Raw genomic sequence first — 24,628 nt, 5'->3', positions numbered from 1 at the left:
TGAGCAAGCTTGCTTTTTTTTTAATTCGCTAGCTTTGTGAGGCTTCAAAGCTCAGGTACTGTTTCAAGAGAAAAACAGTAGAGAAGAAATAAAATTGCAGAGCAGGTGTCTCCTTTTGTCTGCATGTGGTGGAATACCTTATGGTGTAGAGAAGGACTTCTATTTATTTTCATGATGACTTTGATGGTAGAACATGTCTAGCCAACATGTCGGTTACTAATTTCTGAGGCCTCATTCTAAGAGAAAGACAAAGTTCTCTCTGAAGTGTCACTTCGTAGGGACCTAAAGATTCAAGTAAAAACGCAGTCTTGAATTTGCTGCTACTTAACGTCTGAAAACTTGAAATCTATTTATTTCTTCAAATGATAACTTACGCTAGAGTTAAGCATGACAGCTCTTAGAAAGAGCATCATCAGAACATTTTGTTTTCAAATAAAAGTTATAATTTAACTCAGTGATTGGAAGAACTCGCAGCAACCTCCTCCATAACCAAGACCTGGCCTAGGAAGATGCATGTGGCAAACTAAGAGAAATGAACAGGATAGGTTAAAAGGGCGAGATATCCATACATCTAATGTTAGGTGCACCTTCAGTAAGAGCTCCAGCTCTTTATTAGTTTCTTTCAAGAAGGGGAGTATGTTTTAATCATTATAACTAACAAAAACAAGTACCCTGAAAGGTATTTAACAAAAATAACTTCTATCTTGAATAGTTTTTTCCATATTCATATTTCCTTCTTATGAATTGAAGAAAATAGATTGTCCTTAAATATCTTAAAAGCTGTCCTACAAAGTTAGTTTCAACTTTTCATGTGAAATTGTAACACTGAAATGTCATTCTTTCTCACCACCCTCCTTGAGAAATCTTTTTTATCTATCTGTTATGCTTTGGCAGTAAATCCTTGCAGGTCACTCATAAAAGTTGCCCTCAAATACCAGAGTGTGGTCTATCCCGTAGAAAGTATGGAGGAAAAAAATGAGAAAGATGGCACAATGCCAAGCAGTGTTGTGTAAATACGCAGATGAAGGCTTTAAAGTATGGCTGTTTAGCTGGAAGCCAAAAAGAATCCTTCAGCACTGAATTAAAAAAACTGGAAGTCTTGTGTCCAGCAACACTTTATATTCACTGCAGGCAGCTGATACAAGCAAACTATGACTACAAGAAATGTCTGCCCATATGGGGATATTTGTTATTCCTGGTGGTTCTGACTAGTTCTCTTAAATGATGTGAGGTTGTTGTCTTGTGTCGCTGCTGTGGGTACATCTGGACACAGTCCCAGACAATCAGCTCTAGGTGGCCCTGCTTGAGCAGGTGCGCTGGACCAGATCACTTCCAGAGTTCCCTTCCAACCTCAGCCGTTCTGTGATTCTGTGTGATTATGGTCGCTATTCCATTTTACAAATAGAGAAACTGAGAAATGTTCAAGGTCACACAAGAGATGAGCAGAAGAATTTGTTTTCTTGAGTCCAAATATCCTTATTAACATAGTTAGGAATAAAGGAGCTTATGCACAGAAACAAGGTGATGAGTTCTTATCTGTTCAGTGAGAAGGAACATTTTTCTTGCATTAATTTCAAACAACATAGATGTTAGTAGATTAGAGGTGAAGCGTATGTCATGAAGTGGGCACGTGACTAGAACAAGGTGTAGGGAAATGCAAAGTGGAGAAGATGAGTAGGAGAACAAATGCAAAGCAGGACAGGGAGGACATGAGCATCAGTAGAGAACAAGGCAACAGCAGGTGGACTGTGGGAGGCAATGCAGTCAGGTGGGGATCCACAACCCATCAGCGTAATATTCAGATGCTCCATTAATAGAAACAGCCCAATAAAAGTGCAGAGGAGTCCCCAAGAAGGGTCAATGAATGACCTGACCTCTGGTTGGCAATTACTGTAAGACTGTTTAAATAACATTTGAGTCTCGTTGCCAGCAAGAGGGACATGTAATATAGACAAGACAAAAAGGTAACCTATAAATAAAACCTAGGGAGAATGTGAACTACAAATGTAAACTGAGAAGCCATGGATTTAATCAATGCCTCACTGTACACAAAGGGACCTGTTGGAACATGCTGTCTGTAGCAAACCCAGCATTGCTACAAATACTCACTACGCTTTTGAGGAAATTGTAACTGCACAAATCTCTATCCATATGTTATTCTTTCTGCTTTGGCAAATTCAAATCCATCCCAATTTTGCTGGACACAAGACCTAGGAGAAATTGATAAACAAATAATTTGCAACTATATAGTTATTATTGTAAAAAAGTAGCAGGGATGTCCAAGGACACCTTCTAGAAATATTTTCTCTCTTTGCCTCAAAAAATCAGAAGAAAACCAAGGAGAGTGAATTTAATTACACAAACTTTACTTCAAGTTGTACACAGGATCCATCAAATCCTCTCTCCACATGCATATAGCAGTTAGAGCAAACGTAGTTGTAGGGAAGATCTTTTTGGCAGGTTTGAGGAATAGCAAAAACCAAAGGGCTCCTGAGTGTGCTGCTCACAAGTAGCATGTGCCAGCATCAAGCTACTTTTGCACATAGTGTACTGTACCTCTGCTGGATTTTACATTTTGGAGAGAGGTTTCTCCTGCAGTGCACTGAGGGCAGGTAGGTCAGGACAGTGGGGCTCAGTGCTATTGCAGCTCTTTTTGTTTTCATGAAGTTTCCCAGCAGACTGAAGAAGAACTAAATCTTTGTGTCTATGCTTATGAAAAACATGTCTTCAACCTGAGGAATTTGAAACGTCTGTTACTTTGGTCCCAGGGAGCAAGAAATTGTCAAATGTCCATCAGCTTACAACTAGCACTCTGGATTTTAAAAGTCCATATTTAAATGAACTGGAAATTAATTCTGTTCTGAGCTGAAAAGCAGATGTAGAAGTCATGTTGGTACCCTCAGTACTTTCTTTCTGAATTAAACACCAGAACCAGACTCATATATCTGTCCAAGGTACAGAAGTTTCCCTCCTACTTTATGCTTTCCAGGCATGGTTAGCCATACAATGCGTGCCTATCCAGAGTGGATTTAAGCTAGGATGTCCATGGAAAAAAACACTTCGTTTATTTACATCCCAGTTTGGCAAAGGAAACCGTGTCTTTTTCAGGGGACCGGAATATGTCCTTAGAATGAGGTCATGGTCCTTTCTTTACTAGAGTTTAATTGTGTAGCTATTCAGGGAGTTTTACTCAAGTCACAGCTCTGCAGATTGCCGAAGTCAGTCACAGCATCTGAGCTCTTCTTCTCAGCTGTATCTACAGTGCTTAATTGAAACTTGAGTCACGAACAAACATGATAGCACTAACGTGATGGCAGGACAAGTTTTGCTCTCAGTAAAATGGGATAATCTTGTGTCTCACAGGCATGTGGTAGAACTAAAGTCACTCTTTGCAGTGAATAATGAGTATTTTGTTTGACAAGAAAAAATCTTAATAATATCTTAGTTATTTATTTCCTAAATGTGTTCTATGCTGTCCAAAGCCATCGAGCTGAAGCAGGACTGAGCTACTAGCAGCAATAAAATCAATTCTAGATAGTAAAGGTCCAATGGTATTTTAAAACTCCTGATAAAAATTCATAAGAATTAGCTTCACTAAAGGTGCTAGCATATATGTATGCTTTCTGCCTCCCAAAGGAGAAAAATCTATCTCAGAGACAGGCTGATTTTTGACACCTGACGTGCAATAGGCTTCATCTCCTCAGACTCTGTAGTCAGTAGAGGCACCTATCTGTAAGCTAGCCCTGGAAGCCTCCCTTTGCAGTCCGTAGAGAGCAACAGACACAGCTGACCTAATTTAGACACATCTTAGTACAGAAGGAATTCAACCATACAAAGGGTGTTTAGCTGGCTTCTTCCCATGTGGAAGTTTCCATGTTGACGAGTCCCAGTCTGCTGTGGTTTGGGCTTCCTACACATGCAGTCCCACCATCCAGCTGTGGAGGTCACTGGCCAGGATGCCCCCGCACTGCCTCAGCCACAGCTGTGTTGGCACAGCCCTGCACCTGGGGCACAGAGGTTGTTAAGGTTCAGCCTGGGACCGTCTTCATGGCTGACACAGACATGCCAGGAGTGACCTGCTGAATGCTGAAAATTTGGTATGCTTTCTGTGAGCACTTGGCTGGGGGCTGAGCTTTTCTGAATGTGAAAACCCTCTTGTAGGTGATAAAATCCAGGAATCTTCAGAAAACAGTCCTACCTCCTCTGAGGAAACCAGAGACACTGGGAAAGCATCAAATGTACAGTAGAGGACTGCTTTCTCAGACTTGTTTGTCTAATGTTCTTATTTCTAATAAATAATTACATCAATGAAAAAAAACAGGAGATATTCAATCAGGAAACAATCTTTATTTTTAGAAAGGGCAGTAGGCTACTTATCTCAAGTTGGCCTAAGCAAACAATCTTCAAAAAGGCCTCAGAACTGTGGCTGCTGATTCCAAATACTGCTCTTAAAATAAATAAACAATAGCAAGCATGTTTGGATTGGATTTGGAAATGTCCCCAAGAAGCAGGGGGCTGTTGTTTCCATGGCAATGCCATGCACTTCCAGCAGACTGGTCTCTCTTTTAGACATGAATTGGAAAACAGGTGGAGGATGTTTAGAATATTCACTCATCCCTGTATAAAAAAAAATGGAGAGTTTCAGGCACTGGTATTATGTTGAGTCTTGAACTTATATTTGGTGAAACCATACCTTCCAGAAAAACATCACACCTTGATATGAAGCTCTCAAGAAGGGATATTGCTTCACTCAATTTCTCTGATTGTTTTCTTCAGTGCACTAAAAACTTGGCGGTGTTTACTCATGTGTCCTACTTTGACAGGTATCTATGGCTGATATGATGCCTGATGTCTGATCTCATATCAGAGGAGTAACACTTTTCATAGAATCACTAGGTTGGAAAAGACCTTTGAGGTCATCAAGCCCAACAATACCTGTCCACTACTAAATCATATGCACTTCATCTACTTGTCCTTAAAATACCGTCAGGGATGGTGACTCAACCACTTGCCTGGGCAGCCTGTTCCAGTGCCCAATAATTCTTTCAGTGAAGAAAGTTTTCCTAATGCCCAATCTGAACCTCCTGTGGTGCAACATGTGGCCATTCCCTCTTGTCCTATTGTCGATCACTTGGGAGAAGAGACCAACACCCACCTCACTACAGCCTCCTTACAGGTATTTGTAGACAGCAGTCTCCCTTCAGCCTTCTTTTCTCCAGGCTAAACAACACCAGTTCCTTGAGCCACTCTTTGTAAGGCTTGTTCTCCAGCCCGCTCCCCAGCTTCATTGCACTTTTCTGGACACACTTCAGGACCACAATATCTTTCTTGTAGTGAGCAGCACAAAATTGAACACAGAATTCGAGATGCAGCTTCACCAGTGCAGAGTATGGGATCACAGTCTTTTCCCTGGTCCTGCTGGCCATGCTGTTTCTGACCCAGGCCAAGATGCTATTGGCCTTCTTGGGTACCTGGGCTCATATTTAGCCAACTGTCAACCAGCATTCCCAGGTCCTTCTCTGCCAGGATGCTTTCTAGCCACTCTTCCCCAAGCCTGTAGCGCTGCATGGGTTGTTGTGCCCCAAGTGCAGGACTTGGCACTTGACGTTGTTAAACCTCATGCCATTGGTCTCAGCCCATCCATCCAGCCTGTTTAAATCCCTTTGTAGAGCCTCCCTGCCCTCAACAATTCCTTCCAGCTTAGTGTCATCCATGAAGTTACTAAAGGTTCATTTAATCACTTCATCCAGATCATTGATTAATAAATTGAATAGAACTAGACCAAACTTTGAGCCCTGGGGAACACCACTTGTAACCAGCCTCTAACTGGATTTAACTCCATTACCACCACTCTTTGGGCCCAACTATCCAGCTGCATTTTTACACAGCATAGGATATGCCTGTCCAGGCCAGTGGCAGCCAGTTTCTCAAACAGAAACCTGTGAGAAACAGTGCCAAAGGCTTTACTGAAGTCTGCGTACACTATATCCACAGCCTTTCCCTATTCAGTGGGTAACCTCCTCATAGAAGGAGATCGGGTTATCTTGGCAGGACCCACTTTTCATAAACTCATGTTGACTGGGACTGATCATCCAGTTGTCTTGTGTGTGCTGTGTAATAGCACTCGAGATGACCTGCTCCATGACCTTCCCCGGTACCAAGGTTAGACTGACAGGCCTGTAGTTCCCTGGATCCTCCCCCAGTCCTTCTTGTAACTGAGTGCAACTTTTGCCAATCTCCAGTCAAATGGAACTTCCCCAGTTAGCCAGGACTACTGGTAGATGATGGAAAGGGGTTTGGTGAGCACCTCTGCCATCTCTCTTAATACTCTCAGGTGGATCCCATCAGGCCCCATAGACTTGTGAAGGTATAATTGGCCGAGCAGGGCTCAAATTATTTCCTCTTGGATCATGGGGGCTTTATTCTGCTCTCCCTGTCTGTCTTCTGGCTCAGGAGCTTCACTATGCAGAGAACATTTTACCTTACTATTAAAGACTGAGGCAAAGAAGGCATTAATTACCTCAGCTTTATCCTCACCCTTTGTCACTATTGTTCCCTCTGCATCCAGTAACGGATGGAAATTCTCCTTGGCCCTCCTTTTGTTGTTGATGTGTTTGTAAGAACATTTTTTATTTTCTTTCACAGAATGGGCCATTTTAAGTTCTAGCTGGGCTTCAGCCCTTCATATTTTCTCTCTGCGTGTTCACACTTCATTCTTGTAGTCCTGAGATGGCTGCCCCTTCTTCCAAAGTTCATATACTTTCCTCTTTTTTCATAGATCCACCCAAAGCTCTCTGCTCAGCCAAGCTGATTTTCTTTTCCGATGGCTAATTTTTCGGCACATTCATTTTCCCTGGGCCCTGAAGTGAAGACTGATAATGTCAAGTAAAGTTTGTTTTCTTTTCTTCCTCTTTTATTTCACTCCTTAAGAGGCAGTGGAGACTTCTGAAGGTCCTATAGTTTTTAAACTGTTGATAAGTCTGTGTCAAGTCATAAGTATTATTATGCAAATAATTCACAATATGTGCCATAGTTCTCCATAACTGGTTCAGCTGAGATAGCCTGTCACACCAGACTTGACAGTTCAGGCTAAGACTCTATAAAGTACATGTCTTCTGACAGTATTTTTACCATCTCTACAGAACAGGTCAGACTGCAGAGAAAAGGGAAACTCAAATACAAAAAAATCTTTTCATAATTGAACTATATGTCCAATGTACTTGCTACACCATCAAGATAAAGCAGGTAAATGAGGTGTGGCATGTCAGCTTAGCCAGAGCTAACTATCTATGTATGTCCTTGTCCATCACCAGGTGACAGGTAATGAGAATTTAATTCTCTTACATTGAAGGCTTAAAGAGCATGAATCAGGAACTGTTACTATGACTTGGGCAGCATACCATAAATTATGCCACAGTCATTTATCTAGCCCCTTGGCATATGAAGAAGTAATGTGTAGGGCCTGCCAGAAAGTTGAAAAAAGTACACTTTCCCCTCTTGGCATACAAAATTCAACTTTCTACATAAAATGCAGGTGTTTACGGCACAGGATAGAACTTTGTAGTGTGGCAGGTAGACTTGGGATATTAGGTTAATTACGTTAATTTTCATTTCTTCATGAGCCCACGAGTTTACAGGATTCAGCTGTTCCCAGGCCACAGTTACCTTTATTATCCTGATCAGACTTTTGAAGTGAGAATTTGCTAAGCAATACTGTAATGTATGATCTTTGCTCTCATGTCTGAGCATCCATGCAGCCCACTGAGGGTCCCTCTCAGCACACCTTTTGACTCTTTCTCTAGCACCAAAGAGCATAACATTGCTGGCCAGCTACAGCCAAGTCTCAGCTGACACTAAATGTAGCAGTAACTTGGCAGCTGATGCACCATCACTGCTGCTTTGAGTGCCGTTCTTCAGATTCTGTCCCCAAAGTGCGCCAGCTGTCTCTTTTTTTACAACAGTCCTCTACCAAGAACCATCTTTTTCTTCTGGGTTTGTTTTGGATCAAATTTAATGAGATTCCTCATCTGAGACTTGTAGGCACGAGTATATCAAATATAACAAAGGCTGAAATGTCTTAATGTAGACTGTTTAACCCTGAATCCACATCCCTTCATGTAGCCCAGCACTAGAGAGAAAAATCTGGAAATAACAAACATTGGTGTGGATCCAAGAGAGCCTTTTATTGTGGAAGAAAGAGACCCTTTGTGCTTTTATGTATCCACAGGAAAGTCACAAGTTCCGGTGCTAACTAAAGAAGCATGCCATGTTTTCTTACCATTAGGTGAGAGAGTCAATGGCTAAATCTGTACCAAATAGAGTAGCGTAGGGACCTCCTAGTCAAGTAGCATAACACAGCCCTTGCCCATGTGCTGAAGCTCTTTCTATATTTGCACAGAAAAGAATAGTCTCATACAGAGTGCCTTGTGGAAACACATCCTAACAGATGCCATGCTCTGAGTTGTGCCTGGACTTTGTCAGGAAAATCACAATCTGTCTAAGAGCAAACTCAGGGCAGAAAATGAACCATCAGTCAGTATGGATGATCATAAACCTATGCCTGAAATCCTGTCTTGCCCTTCTTCAGCTGACTGATGCAGATGGAACCACAGAGAACACTCTGCATGTTACCAGCACAGCATTCTTCCTTTTGGAAAAGCAAGCCAGAAAAGGCAGGATCACAGCAACCATACCTGTCCCAGCATGGCTGCCTCACTACTGCTAGCTGGCTGTAGGGCAGGAACGGGAACTTGACTCTGCCCTCAGCTATGCAGGCACATATCAGGAGCATCTGCAATTTAACTGGTGGAATTGCTTGAATATAATATGGATTAAACTCATAACCTGTGTAAGTGGATTGTTTTCCATCTTCAGTCCCGTCTTGCACCCAAAGCAGCAGAAGGGTCTGAAGAAATGGATATGACTACAGCCTCCACGGTGTTTTCAGCGCTGCAGCTGGTTCTTGTTCTTAAGAAATTTTATAATTAAATCCAGATGCAAGGAAGGGGGGAATAAATGCACCATGGGTATAAAAGATTTTCATGAGCTCAGCAAGATCTACATTAGAGTGGACTTTTCAGCTTGAACTGTACCAAACATTGTCCCTCGGGCAAAAAAATCTAGTAATTGTGAAGACATAATTGCTAATGCAGACCTAGAGTTTTGGCCTACTAATTGTCTTCACCATTCAGAAACAGACAGCAGACGGAAATGTTCCTCACTCAATTGTCTACATAATGATTTTTCAGGGAGGATACTTCCATTTTGTTCCAGACCTGTTTGTGTTTTGAGTGCAATTATTTTGTGCTCCCAGAACATTCGGCCATTTGGATCCCTCGGTTAGCTCAGCACTCTGACACTTCTTTTTATAAATATGATGTTGGCTCACATCCTGGAACAACTAACTGATCTCTCCATTATCACTAATAGGGCAAGGAGCAACAAAAATATATCAGAATAATTGAGAATGCCTGAGAAAACTTCTGAACCCAAGGAAAATTATCTGGATCTCATTTTCCCGTCAGTCCCACTTCCCTCATAGCATTGATTGTCAATACTTCATTTATGGTTTAGGCTGATGCAACCCAAAGTTTAAAATCTGGTATTAAAATACTGAGCATCAGCACCTTTCAAGTTTTTCTGATGAATTGAATTATGTGAGAAAAATATGTTGTCAGAAAATACCCAGGTGACTTAGGAACCTGCATCTCATTTTCTAGAGGGGCTCTGACAGTGAGAACAGCAAAGGCACCCAAAACTGAGGCAGATGACTTGAGGGACTGAAAAGTGTGTCTGCTCAGAGTTGGGCGTAGACTGGTTTTCGGTGGACTTCAGCAGAGGCCATACAACACCACCCATATAGCCAACATTCAGTGATGTTGCACGAAATTGCACCTAACTTGTTAATGCTGAGTGAGTGGACTAGATGGAATCTCATTCATGGCTACAATGCAGGCAGGCCCTTAGCTGAAGTATAAAGGAGATGTTCTTTACGCCTGACTGAGATTTGCATAGACACCCTTACACAGTTATACACTTCCATTGTCCATATTCACCACCATAAGTAAAAAAATATCCTCAGAACTGTACAACCAAGAAAGCTTTTGGGCAGATGCAAATCAACCAGCTAGGACCACCCATCACTTGAGTGGCATCAGAAAATATAATGTGCCTTATATCTGTATGGGTGGAGAGAAACATTGCCAAGACAGACACTAGGCTAAGAATCTGTTTTCAATTTGGAAACAAACTGTCACCCTTCCACAGTGCATGGTGTAATCATTCAGCTGAAATCTTTAGTCTGGAGGAAGCCAGCACTGTGTTAAGACTAAACAGCAGAAATTAACAAGCAGCAGAAATAAATAGTATTTTTGCTGTCCCAAAGCAGCTATTGTATGAAGGTTTTTCCTCCTAGGAGCTGTTATCTAAGACAATGTTTCCAAAGCAAACCAGATAAAATATTGTGTGTAAGAATGGTAAGGGCAACTGAGTTTTCCATTTATGTTCATCTCAGCTTCTCGGAGCTCTCTGGGATAATATTGGATTAATGATTCACTTGTAAACCTCATTTTTAAAGCTTGTTGTTAGTCATCTTGTGTAATACATCATTTTCTAAGAAAGCAGTTTATCTGGCCAGATAGAAGCATCTATCCACCCTTGAGAACTGAAGCTAACACACAGATGAATCTTGGGATTGCTGGCTTTTGCTACCCGATGCTCCACAGCTGTATCTACAGCACTTTGCAGACATACAGGTTCAGGTCCCAGAAGTAACACAGTCATAGCCAGGGTTAATTAACCACAGCCACCAGCAGGGCTAGTTAGCAGTACTTCTCACAGGCTCGTTTTTGCAGACACTGGAGGTATCACTGTGCAATATTGCATGTGATATTGTAGACCTGCTGTGCATGTCATAGCTTACAGTGGGCATGAGGAGCAATGGTTAAGTCAGTGCAGAAAGGAAACCATCCTCTATTTCAGGGCAACCAGGAAAATGAGGAGATGCAGTGGAAATGTAATCCTATTTAGAACAGCACAATGTAATAAGAAACCTCATGCCTCATACAAATGCAAGCATGTAAGATTGTACCCTTCCGACTTGCTTGAACCTCTCCCTTTTTCCAATTTTCACAAGAGCAAGTGACATCAAGAGACACAGAATACACAAAGTGCTCTAGAGGAAGCCACAAAGAATATTCCAGGAGACCCTGGCATTTCTCAGGCTCTGACAGCCACTTCAGGGACAGTATTTGCAAATGCTACCTCAAACAAGGAATGGTAAATAATTTCTGGAGATCTAAATTACATGCTAGGGCCTTGACATCAGTTCTGTGAAAGTATTGTGAAAATTACACAAGGGCAAGAGCTTTAGGATCCAAAATTTCATGAGTTTGCATGGATCTAACATCATACATGTACAGGGGGTGAGGAGGTGCTGCCTGAGTAATAGATTTTGCTCCTCAGGTCAACCTGTGCACATCTCACCAGCTTTGCACAATGAGATAGAAGTTCCTCAGTGGAAAACAACAGTTTACACATAACAGGCCAACCAGAAGCTATCCTCTTTAGTTTTCTTTTTATTTTATGGTCTTAGAGGGGCATCTTAATATCTTTGTTTATGTTTCTTATTCCTTGTACTATTACTTCAGTTAGTATTTTAAAAAAGGTAATATTTACAATCTCTATTTAATTTTGGTAACCTTTGCTGAATTATCAAAAGTACTTAATTATACAGACTGGGCATGAAAAATTTACCTTTCATGCAATGTCCCCCCATTTATTTATTATGTCACACTGAAGAAACAGTTGTATCCTCCAGGGACTGAATACTCCCTGGAATGACAACAGCACATCTCACCAGCCTCACAGACAAACAGTGAAACAGCCCTGCTTTGGTAGCCTCTCATAGCATCCAGTCAGCTTTCATCCAGAGGGCCTTGATCTTTGTAGATGTATTTCTGTCTCCTCAAGGCTCTTCATCTAAAGCTCATCAAAGCCAGTACTAAGTCTGCTTTTAATAAACTTCCTACATCTTTTCTTTTTTTAAGTAAAAGTTATTTCTCTTCTATAAATATACCTTTACTGAATAAGGATAATCATTTCTATCTATCTCATTGTCTAGTAAGAAATGTGGTAAGAATCTGCCAGCTACTCTCCCGCAGGCAGGCACCCACTGCTGGCAGGGGCAGGAGCAGGACTCGTGCAGGAATGCTGACAGCTTAAATTCTATAAGGCAAGAAAAGCAGCACCAGGGCAGAGAGTGAAGGAACAGATTCCAGTTCAACAGTGTGTGTGTGTGGTCTGCTACAATGGGGTTGCACAGTGGGCTCTGGAGAGACCTGACTGTTGTAATTCTTGCTTTCCCATGCCTCTCAGACAAACCTAACTCTCTGGATACATAGCATAGGAAATACTTTATGTTTATTTTTATATTGCAGAGATGCCAAGAGGGATTTTATCGTACCAGTTCAGGAAAGTGCTCTCCTTGCAACTGTAATGGCAATGCAAACAGATGCCTCGATGAATCTGGAATCTGTGTGGTAAGGAATCCCTGTTCTCACTGAATAACAGTACTTTTTTTTTTTTTTTAAATGATAATATGAAGCCTTTCACCTTCTTCCACGCTTCACACGAAGGAAATATTTCTCAGGCAAACCCAAACGAGCACAGTCTGATTCTTCCATTAACACCAATGCTCAATTTCATACACAGTAAAGCAGTATCTGTACCACAGAAGCTTTTTACTGAAGAGCAATCATAAGTAGGGACAAGATCAATACATTAATAAGATTATCCTGGCCAAATTTCATTCTCAGTTACTTAAATTATCTCTGCAGTTTCAAAGCACTTCCTGAATGCAATAGTTGTGAGAGTTGTATGTTGGGAAAAATGTTTAATCCATCAGAAATGCAGAAAGAGTTTTGGATACCACTGGAGAAAAAACGTATAAATTCAAACACATTTCATTCTTCCCACTATGAATGCGGTGCTGTATATCATATAAACAATTTATAATGGTGACTGACCTTTGTGAGTGTATATACATGTGTTATCCACAGTAATTTTGCTGGATGGCAGCCTCCTGCTGTGAAGGAACAACACGAGAAGGCTGAAATAATACACCAAGGAAAGAGAATGTTGAACTCTAAGGCAGTATTACAATTTCCCATATGCTTGGTTTCACTCAACATCAGCTCATACAGAAAGCTGTTAGTATTAGTAGTTGATCACTTGTAGTTCCAGGGCAAAAATCAGTCCAGAAAAACTAACCCCAATTACTAGTGGGCAACCAAAGCAGTAATACACTTCAAAAAAAAAAAAGTATTAAGTTAATAGTGTAATGTATCTAAACCACATAACAAGAGCTATGAACTAGTATACTCTTTACAGGCTCATAAAGCAGAAGTAGAGCCTAGACCTCCTTGCTCTCCCATGTGTTAGTTTTGACAAGTCATAAACCTTTGCCCTCAGTTTGTTTTTCATAAAATGGCTTGATAATATTCAAATATTTTGCATCATTACAACCACTATCAAGTTTTCAGTTATACAAAGACATAGAGCTCTGTTCTATGATGTATTTCCTACCATTTTTACTCCCATGGGAGGAAGACAGTGCAGCTGACAACTGTTATGGCTTGGCCACTGTAGTGTGCTTAGGACTGGCTGGTTTCTGCAGAGTACATATAGTCTTAGTGTTTTAATATTAATTTTTTAAAAGTTATTTTACACTGCTAGGGATTCTCAGCTATCCTCTTTCACATACACATGGCTTTCGCTCATGGGATGAATGTCCCCTTAGCATCATGTGACAAGGATTACAAGAGAAAACTTCCAATGAAAGGCTTGAGAACATGAGAGAGTTCTTGACAGATGACTGCTTCTGGCGACTCCAGTGACCAGAGAGTTTCTGGATTAGAACATATGAGGTACAGAAACTATTAGATCCTGAGTTTACAAACAGAACAGAAGACTTGTTTCCCATCTGCTACAAAAATAAGGCTGATGTCAAGAGGAAAGGATGGGTGGGGAGGAGGGACAAAAGAAAAACAAAATTACAGTATTAGCAGAAAACAATCTGAAAGTATAAATGCATTCCTGACAGGTGGTTGTCCAGAATATTAAACTCTCAGAACCAATCAGCAAAGAACAAAACTAAGAGTGAAACCCCAGTTTATCGCTTAAGTTCAAATAAGCCGTTTGTTGCCTTATCTGAATGATTTAATAAGCTATTAAGCTCAAGTCGTTTAGTTCTGAATAAAGAGCAATATCAAAAAGGTTTAGGTGAAATCAGAGTATGGTGCAAGGAAAGAGCAGAATGAAAAGGAGTTCTGGACGTTTGATAGCATAAAATAGAACAAGAGATGCCCAGGAAGACTGCAGTAACAAGATTTTCCTGAGGATGCGGAAATTTCCAGGGAAGATCAGAACACTGATGAAACTGGTAAACTGCAAAATGTGACTGGGAAAGTCTGGGAGAAGAAAAGCTTACTGAAAGAAAATGGAATTGAGGCTACAGCAAGAAGCAGCATGTTAGATGAATGAACACAAGTAATTTGGAAAAAGGAGATGATGGTTGATCGTGTGATTTTTATTAGAATCAATGGACAAAGCAGACTTCCTAAGGACAATTCTAGACATGTACAGAAATTTATCTGTCCAAAGCCTTTTGGGGGCTGATGTTGGAACAGAAAGGAGTAGGCACTTACATAGCTGACAGTTTCTGCAAAGAGAAAGGACCACGTGGTATGGAGAGCTCACTGTTCCCTCTGTCCTCAAATTTTTAGGCAAATTACTCCAATAATCATTGCAGTGGTAGCCCCCACACCTGACAGTAAGATTTAAGAGTTTTTGCATTCAGTTAGTTTTTAATAGGTTGGTTGGTTAGTTAGTTGTTGGTTGGTTGGTTAAAAATAAAAGAAAGAGAGAGAGATTCTGTTTTTATTCTATATTATAATTGTTGCCATGCTCGGTTTCTATCAGTATAAATGTGCTATCTCCCTGCTACTGAGACACAACAGTGTTCTAAAGTTTTATCACTTATGGACTCTCCAGTAGCACCACACATTTCCCTAAATTATGAGTCACAAATGTGGTGGAATGTCTTTAGCAGAAGACCTTTAGAACTGATGTTTCTCAAAGTTAAAAGTTTCTATGTCTGCATGTTCATTCACACAATGGAATGATTCAAACATGAAAAAAGATAATTTTTAAAGTTAACTCTGCTAATGATGATGGAAGACAACACAAAAGTAATAATACTGTTTTCAGTTGGTAATTATTTTTTGCCATTTAATAATTAAGCTATAAGAACTGAATAAATTTAAAAGGTGGCATGAAAATGGAAAAGTACTCTGCTTCAAAAGGGACGAACTATAAGGGTCGCTCCACACAATGCCCTAAGACCATCATATTATGCAAATACTCCAAATCAATTTGGCAAACATAGTTCCCACAGCATATAAATCAATGACATTTTCATTAGCCTTTGCCCTGAATTTGAAATCAAATAAAATTAAGCCCTTGTTAATGATGCCTTACTGTAAGGTAGTTACATATTTAATTTCTGATGACATAAGTATCTTAGGGTTCTTCTCTCAGCTTATCTATAGTGTTTAAATCAAATCCACAAGTCTTTAAAACCTTATTGAATGACGCAATCAATGAATCAACAGTCTCACTAGGTGACCAGACAGAAGAAATTATTGGAGACAGAGCCTTTCTTGCACAAATGTCTACATAAAACTGTTGTATAACTCAGTCACATTGTCCTGTGATTAAAACTGAAGAGTTCCTCAGTCCATTTTTTTAGCAAGTGACAGAAGATCAGCCAGCATAGTGTAAGCTCCATTTGTTATAACATAATACACATGTCAAATAATGCTTTATTTCAAAGACATTGTCTATTGACACGTGCAAGGTTAGTAGAAGAAGAAACACACATGCAAGTTTAGTAGAGGAAGAAACACCAATTCTTTGTATTGATTTTGGGTTTGGGCTTTTAACATGACGGTCTCAGTCATAGCTAAGAGAAGAAGAGGAAATCACTTGTAGGACCCTCTAGCTTTTGGTTATTGAAACGCACATATTATGTGATGCTAACTGGGTGAAACTGAAATTGCTGCAAGTGGCAGTCTGCAGACAGAGTAATGCACGTATCTGCTGCATAAAACCCAAGCAATCGTGTTTGTCTCCTAAGAAGGCATGGAGATATGAAGGGAATGCTTTGCCCTCTCCACCCCATTCATCCTACCCCACCAGCAACCCACAGCTTTATAGTGCCACTACTGAGTGTTCAACATCTGAAAATTCAGACAGATGAGTTTGTTTCAAGGGACTTGACAGATGAGCAGAAAGTCACAGCTGCCATGATGGTCAACTCTGAAATAAGTGGTATATGGAGGTGAAACAGCTTGTCTAAATCAATAAGCTCTCATAACATATTCAGGTCATAGTATAATCAGCACAGCTTTAAAATACTAAAAAATTTGATTGCTTATACTAGAGAAGGAGCTGCTTGAAGTGACTGCAATGTACTATGGCAATGACTCCAGTCAAACATAGTAAAATGCATTGGAAGGCTGAAAGGATTTAAATATTACAAAACTAAATATCTAGACAAAATCTTTGTTGGACCAAGTTAACAGAGTCTTTTTTAAGGTTTCTACTATTAATGGAGGTCAGATCTTCATAAATGCATGAAAATGCATACAATAGAAGGAGCATGTTTGGACAGAGCACTATAGCAGAAGGTAAAGAGTAAATTTCTGGTGTCCGCCTAAAAATCTCTACATGATTTGTTGTCATCTCAGTCTCATGTTTTTTCAGTGTGCATATAAGGCACCCAAAGATTACTCAAAATTAATTAATAAATCAATAACTAAGTAAATAAATAGACCTTTTTGAAATGAGAAGGACCTCTTATTTGAATGAGAAGGAAATATCATAATAGCGGAGAGGATAAATTCACCGGTATTCTTTCAAGCTTCTATGGAATTTCTTACAATAAAGTGTATTGTCATGTAAGTGATTTGTGTTTAAGCATTTGGGTTTACAACTGTATGGAAAGGTTGGAATGGATTTGGTAGTTCTGCCTGAAATGATAATATGTTCCACATGATTGCCAAGGAAGGTCTGGAGAATTGCCAGTGGATCTACAACCATCCATCAAGCATGAGCAAAAAGCGACGGGGAGCTAGAAAAACTCTCCAGCTTATTAGGTACTTCTGGCTTCATGAAAAGCCTTGCAGCTAATGTCTCACTGTTTCTTTCAATAAAGATACACTAAATCTATCTATACTGACCCTTGCAATACATGTTTGGAAAGTCAAGCAGAACCAGTCTGCTGCTGAAATGCAGTCCTTCTCCAGAGTTTTTTAGTATGCAGTAGTTGTCAAAAGCATTAGTATTAATAGTCTGAGTGCCTCAGCTGCACATATTTTCCTCCCTTTCAGATAGGTTTTAACTTAGTGGTTGTTGTCCTAACTTTTCTATGACAGAAATCTTGCAACAGTGATCCTAACACCTGACAAATTTATTTCCTTGTCCTGTGCCACCTTGACAAGAGGCACGTAGGAAGTTAGGCCAAAACTACAAGGAATGGCTGCTGTTGCTCTTACGCCCGCTCAGCTTCAGTAAGCTGAGACAAGTGATGGACTGGAAAAGTAAAAGGTCAGGTGTTTTTTGCAAGATATCAACTCCCACTTCATTTATGGGTGCAAGATAAGTTCTACAAACCAAGATTTTGACTTAGAGGTGGTATGTTGACCCAGACTGGATCAGGAACTGAGTTTTGTTGCTATTTTTATTATTTTATGTTCATAGTTGTCTTGACTTTAGTAAAAGTTGTGTAATAGTTAGTGTTTCTTTTTAATAACTGATCTCCTTCCGTAACAACTTCTGTTAAGACTGCATTTCATCCATGGTGACTGGAGAGAGAAGCTTAAAATCATAAACCTTAAAGATGGAAAAAAATAAAACATGAAAATCTCATGGCTCTCAGGTCATTGTGCTGAAGTACTCTACCCGCTGTTATTATTTTAGGACACCAATGCATTCCAGCATGCTGGCATGAGCAATGTTATACAGTTCTGTAACCTCAGAGACAGGGAGATAAGAAGGCATCTCCCACATCTGGGGAATTGTAAATCCACACCCAGATATTGCACCTTGGACCAACCTCCACTGGCACAGCAATAAATACAGACAGGCTGCATAGGAATATAAACCACTTGCATCATTTTACCTATAGAATTTATTTATTCTTATTCAATCTTTTTTGCATTAAAAAATGCTACAAGAATGCCTCTCAGAAGAACAAGAAAAAAAAGTGAGAAAAAAAGCCCAAAACATTGTCATAATGACTGTTTTCAGCTGCAAAGTACTATTCATAATTCCTAACCAAGGCTTGTGAATAATTCCAGATTTCACAGATAATATTTCAGACCATAAGAATTTGGAGGTTTTTTTGTTGTGCTAACTTCACCAGAGGTAGGTAGTGTTGGGTATTAACTTTCTAATGCCCTAGGCGGTCCCCATACAACCCAGCATTAACTGCTTAACTCAGGTGTTCTGCTCCTCTCTGTGGTGGCTTCTGTCTTTCTTCTTTAACTCTAGATGTTACACAGAAAACCAGTCTGCTACCTTAGTTTCCTATGGAGGAGGTCTAGCCTGCTTAAGTTACACTAAGCGTTAGTCATCTGATTAAATAATCTCCCTAAACTACCAACCTAAATGGCCCATTTAGTGAAGTTGGTGTCTTTGAAGACCATTTGAAGGAGCTCTTCTCTCTTAAATTCAGGTTCCTAAATTAAGGTGGGGCAGATTCCCTCCTCTCAGATTTTCACTTACATCCACCTTCAGAAAAGCATGGGGGAGGTTTGATGGAAAACTGGACCCAGTACCATTATCTGAAGAAAAACAACAAACTTTTCATCATTATTTGTACACAAGCACATTTACCGAGTAGAACTGCATCACATGAGGTGTTCTACAGTCTCAGAACAGCAGTTCTATCTCTGCTTTCCAAGCAGATGAGTTCAGGAGTTCAGCGCTGACAATCATTCTCAAGTAACACCCCCCATAGCACCTTTTCATGTGTTCTTCATGTATGTAAAGTAAGGATATTTACAGTAAGGTCCTGAAATGGTGATTTGTAAATGGTGGGTAGAAATGCTCACCCTGATTGATGGTACTGAGTGAGAGCAAAGTAGTGGGACCAGCTGAGGCATTTTCTAACATAAGAAAACTCTCCAGCCACTCTCATCTGACAAACTGCTGCATTGATGGATGAATGATTATATGCTGTAGCCTTAGATAGAATGTTTTAGAAGTCAGGCTGCTATTATACTGGATTATTTCCTCTGAAGCTGAAGTGTCTGTGAGGAAGGGACACTTCTGCCTTGACTTTTGCTTTATGAAAATAAAGGTTGCATTTACATGGGCACATGGAAAGAGCTTCAAATTTCAACTTACTGTAATTTGAAACATATTTTACAAAAAGCAGAGCATTACAAAGCCTAATTGTGATACTTCTAAGTGCATGGTTGTACCTGGCTTTGTGCTCTGTGCCATGGCTCACACTCTTCTGTACAAAGACATGCCGCAATTTTCTGCTAAACATCAGTGCTTAATGTCCTAAGGTACATATCACAAAGTATTTTCTAAAGATTTTTATTTTAATCTTCCTTATTCTTCAAAGAAAATCAAAACAAAAATTGTATGCTGAGTTTCTTTGTTTGAAGTAGACATCCGTATCACTAAATGTTTCTGCAGTTTTGGAGTATATTTGAACAAACCACTAACACAAGGAAATCATATTTGATTTATGACATGAACTGTAAATGATGCCTTTCATTCTAAAGCAAGTGAGAATACCAGGACCAAGAGTAGCCCTTGCAGTTCTTACAGCAGACCATTTCTTTAAAATCAAATTTCACAAATCAAATTTCACCATTCAGCAGCAAAACACTTTCCTGACACTACCAAAGCAGGGCCATCAAGTTCTGAGAATCATCCGTGAGCTGCAGGGAGGGTGTCTTCCCTGCCTTCAGAGATGTCTCATAGGCTTATTATAGTCAGGAGTTTTGCTGGAGATGCAAGCTAATAGAACATAAAACACAAGGACACGTTTTTAGCACTGTAAAAATATGATTCTAAATACCCACAGGAGTTCTGACTTGTTAAATAAGATAAAGCCACTTTTACATAATCCCCAACCAGAGAAAAACTACAAAAGTGCCTCAATCACTCAACTAACAGTGTCTTTGGGTAAAAAGGCCTTTTAGCACTTCTCTTTGATTTAGAAGATAGAATACACTGCAAATTTAAGGAGCAACATCAGCTCCCCTGCTGGTCAGATCTGTTCATCACAATAGTATCTGAGCTTTGAAAGAGGAATAACGGATTTATTCAGATAATATCCATGTGTTGTTTGGAGAGCTGAGGGCAAGAGATGTGCACTGAATTATTTAGCACATAAATGAAGAGCATGATGAAGGTCACAACTGAATGCAACCCTCCTGATGCCTCCACTAGTGCTTCAGGTACAGAGTTGCTCTTTCTTTTTGAGAGCTCAGTGCTCACTCTCTCAGCTCTCTCTTGTGGTACATTAAAATATTTTATTTTTTGAATCATGACAAATGCAAACTTTTTTTAAAACTGTTAGCCTTCCAGTGCCTCTGGTTCACACCATGTGCCTTGCAGTTAGTGTGCTGTCACAGGAGAGGTGTGCAACAGCTGGACAATTCCCCAGCAGCTACCTGTCATTCCATCCTCATTTGCTGTTTCTCTGCTCTCACCACGCTTATTTCCTCTTCCTCCTTGTCAAGCTTTCTGTATTTTAGAGCCTTTTAGTTAAAACAATCTTCTGGTTTTCTGTATACTAAATACTCTTTCCTTTACAGCAAATGTTACTATGAAAAAAAACTTTAGCTCTACAGCTCTTGATGTTCAACATATTTAAAGAGCCACGGAAAAAGAAATTGACCTTTTTCCTTTCCTTATCATAGTCTACCTGCTGTAGAGTTCTTCGGCCAAATTATAGCTTTGTAGAGGTAAATAATTGCCATGCAGTAGGTTCTGTATGACTGTGAAATAAACGCAGCAACATAAGCAAAGTCTTCTGGAAGCAAAAAGGATCTGAATTAGATTGATGAGTCCTAACTCGTCATTTTAATGGGATTAAAATAAGGAATATTGGCTTAAAAAATCAGATTTGTTTTCACAAGTGTGAGTGTCTTTTATTGAAATGCACTTTTCAGTGCAGATTGATGATAACTGGACACAGACTTAAACAAAAATGCTGCTATGACAAAATCTGCCACTAAATCAAAGTTACAATAAGATATAAAGCTCATTTAGCAGTGCCTGTGCAATTAAAACTTGGCTATTTGTTTTCATTAAATATCTTCCCTAATATTTATCCTCTCTCCTCATACTCTTTTCTTCAAAGAACACACCATGGCTGGAGCAGAAAGAGAGTTTCAAACCAGCATGGTATGACTCTGTTTAAAAAATAGTAAACTGAGCTCTGCCACCCCTAGGCTGGCGCTGCTGAAGAAGCTCCAACCACAGAGGGGTCAAGGTGCCCCTTGCCCTGTGCAGGGGAGCTCCATTCCACTGCAAGCGCTCCTAAAATCCCACACCCAGCTTCCCTGCTTTTTCAGGGACAGCTAGCTGCCAACACCACAGTGACTTCTGTGATGGGATTAAATGACCAAGTGAGAATAAACTGGGGCAGCATGGTCACTGGTGCATCTATAGCGAGTCTGACTGTAATATAAGAAGTCTCCTGCAGGGCCTAATCAAAGGTCTTTGCAGCCCATATTGGATCTCCAGCAGTGGTAACAAGAGATTCTCTTCGGGGAGGGCATCTAGCCTGGCCTGTTTCTGAAGTCTCTGCTTCATATTCCAGCAGCATCCACAATTGTTTTATTAGGAATGCTAGAGGGTATATACCTTCTGGGTCTTTTTGTGTCCATTTATGAATATGTTACCCACTAATTTTTCTTGGAAACCCCTTTTTGTCCCTGCAAATACTGTCACTTCCAGGCAGCAGGTTAGAGAAATTTGTGACCTTCTGTGTAAAGAAGTATCTTTTAAAGTCAGTGCCCTGCAGCTCTTGTATTGCAGGATTTGGGTGAAGTATTGTCCTGCGTTCAGCTTATTTACCATCTTTGTGATTTTACACGACCCAAACACAACCTGCTATCAGCCTTTCTGTCCCATCTGAGCCCCCCTAGCACTTTTTGGTCTGTGTAAGTCACTGGAGGATACTGAACAAAACTGGTCCAAGCACCAAGGCCTGGGTTATCCAAATAGTGACTTTTCCCCACGCTTAAAGTGACTGCTGCATCCTACCTGTTGCTTCCTAGCCTTTAACAACTTTCAGTTCATATTATGAAAGAAACTTTCTTCAAGTCCCCTGACAACTTAGTTGGCTTTTGTGGAGCCTAGATCATCTCATTCCCCTTCATATACTTGCTCATTTGCACCATTACACAGCGGGTACATGAAGCAGGAGTTCCTGACCTAGATGATGCTTGGTCATGTACTTCAAGATCTTCTTCTTCATTATAGACACTGTCAACTTACCAAAGATGGAAACCATATTAATCAGTTTGTACTTTCCATAATGCACTCTTTGGAGGCAGAAGAGGAAAGAATCAAACACGCTAACCAAAAACCACAGCAAATATGCACTGAAATAATAACTCTTCATGTATTTTTGCCATGGAGCTGACTCCCTGCTGTCTCTAGTGTTGCACAGCTGCTTGCACTGTACCATATCCATAAAGAGTAGTGTAATTGTGGAGTTCTGGTTCAGGGACATGGCAAAATTCATTGCACAGTTGCAAGGAAGTAAAGCACAACTGCACCCTTGGTACATTTTCAAATTATTCCGCAACACAACCAGAATTTAGAGGGTTGTGACTTTTCACAGACAACTTCTGGGTCATTTGCTAAAAGGAGAGCAGGAGCCTGAACTCTGCACTGGTCACCCACCACTTTACCATGTTTACCACATAACCAATGACATCTAAGCCTGTCTATTTGTAAATTAAAAGATATAACAATGCTTACTTAAGCTTGCAGGACTTACAAATTCTATTTAGAATTGTTTACACCGAACTTTGACATTTTATTATGATTAAAAATATTATCTGACAGATGAAATTTTGTACCCAGCAACATGAAATATATTGGAACAAATATTCTATATTAATTCCCACAGCTTGGTTTACTTCTGTGGAGTCCCAACAATATCAGCTGGTGACCAATTTGCCTCTGCATGAGGAAGAACATTTCCTCACAAACATTAAACCATGGAGGTGAAATTTGTTTATAATGTGAGTGACATCATGCACAGGTGCTTTGTATTTTAAAGAAAGGCCACTTCTAGAGGGCTCCTGCTTCTTCCCTCCATTAAGTGTAGCTCCTTTAAGGTTGAGAACAAGGTGTGGTGATAACACATCACTTCATGCTGTACCACTTTTCATCTCAGAAGAAAACATCAGAGCCACTGGTGTATTAGACAACATTTGCCTACACATTCCCCTAAATGCTGTTTTCCCGTCAAGTCCAAGAAGCAGCTTAGCTGAAACCTTTATCAAGGCTGAAATGTGTTCACAGTATTTACCAGCAGAGATTTTTCATTTTGTTTTGGTGACATTTTCAAACTAGCACATGCAATTCAAAACTGCTGGCTACACCTGAGTACCCATGACATCTCTGACAACAGGCAGTGCTGCTCTTGCTCCAGCACCTGGCAAGAACTTATGTCTGTTTTATCCTGTACCGCACCTTGCCAGCACTAGCTGGCTGGCCAGCATAATCATTTATAGCATTTTTATTTGCAGCGGTGTGAGCTGGTTTGGCTTCATCTGCCAGTGCTTGAAGGGTCAGAGTCTGTCATCAGACCCTATGGTGCTTGGCCGGGTTTTCAGTTAAACGATTGCTTTCTGAATTAGGCAGCACCTCTTTTTAACTTTGACCACGTTTTCTCTTTCCAATGAAGGACTGCCAAAGAAACACAACAGGACAGCACTGCGAGCAATGTCCAGATGGCTTCATTGGTGATGTTGTCAGAGGAGTGCCCATGTTCTGCGAGCCCTGCCCCTGCCCCCTGCCAGCACTTGCCAAGTACGTAAAGACACTCTGCTTCTCTTTGATTTGGGCTGGCTTTGGCTCTTTCCAAATTGGGGTCAGCATCCCTTCCTGGATGCAGGAGACAAAAGCTGCTGTTTTGTCGGGGGTGGTGGTGGGGGGTGAATAAGAGGACTACCAGCTGTTCACATTTATAATCACAGGAAACATTTTAATTTAGAAGCTGTAAAATATATTTAAATACTTATATCATTTCTTACCAAGAGGGAAAAGAAAACATTTGGGCAAATTCAAGTTTGCTCTCTTTCATATAAGAGAGATTATTCAGCTGTCTGGTTGCTTTTAAGAATCCCTTAAAGCCCCGTTCCTGAGGAAGATGGCATTAGGGATGTCTGTGGCTGAGACAGACAGAAAAATAAAGATCAGTCCATGACCTCTAGAAGGTAAAACTAACCACAAAAAAAAAAAATAGAATAGCCTGGCAGTTTCCTGAGCAAGAAGTGGCAGATTCCAGTTAGTACAGCAA

At 40.3% G+C, this 24,628-nt stretch overlaps 1 protein-coding gene across 1 annotated transcript in view; it reads left to right on the top strand.

Annotated features, from left to right (window-relative positions):
• The window catches only part of LAMA4 (laminin subunit alpha 4), a 104,249-nt gene that overhangs the window by 12,559 nt on the left and 67,062 nt on the right, over positions 1-24,628 (top strand). Inside the window, exons 2-3 of the mRNA XM_069851722.1 lie at positions 12,438-12,539; positions 24,014-24,138. Of these exons, the coding sequence (XP_069707823.1) occupies positions 12,438-12,539; positions 24,014-24,138 (227 nt within the window). The remainder of the gene's footprint in view (positions 1-12,437; positions 12,540-24,013; positions 24,139-24,628) is intronic.

This window comes from Phaenicophaeus curvirostris, chromosome 2 (genome assembly GCF_032191515.1).
Source record: "Phaenicophaeus curvirostris isolate KB17595 chromosome 2, BPBGC_Pcur_1.0, whole genome shotgun sequence".
NCBI classification, from domain to species: domain Eukaryota; kingdom Metazoa; phylum Chordata; class Aves; order Cuculiformes; family Cuculidae; genus Phaenicophaeus; species Phaenicophaeus curvirostris.
Note: the sequence above shows the minus strand (reverse complement) of the source record. Positions and strands in the feature narration are given on the sequence as shown.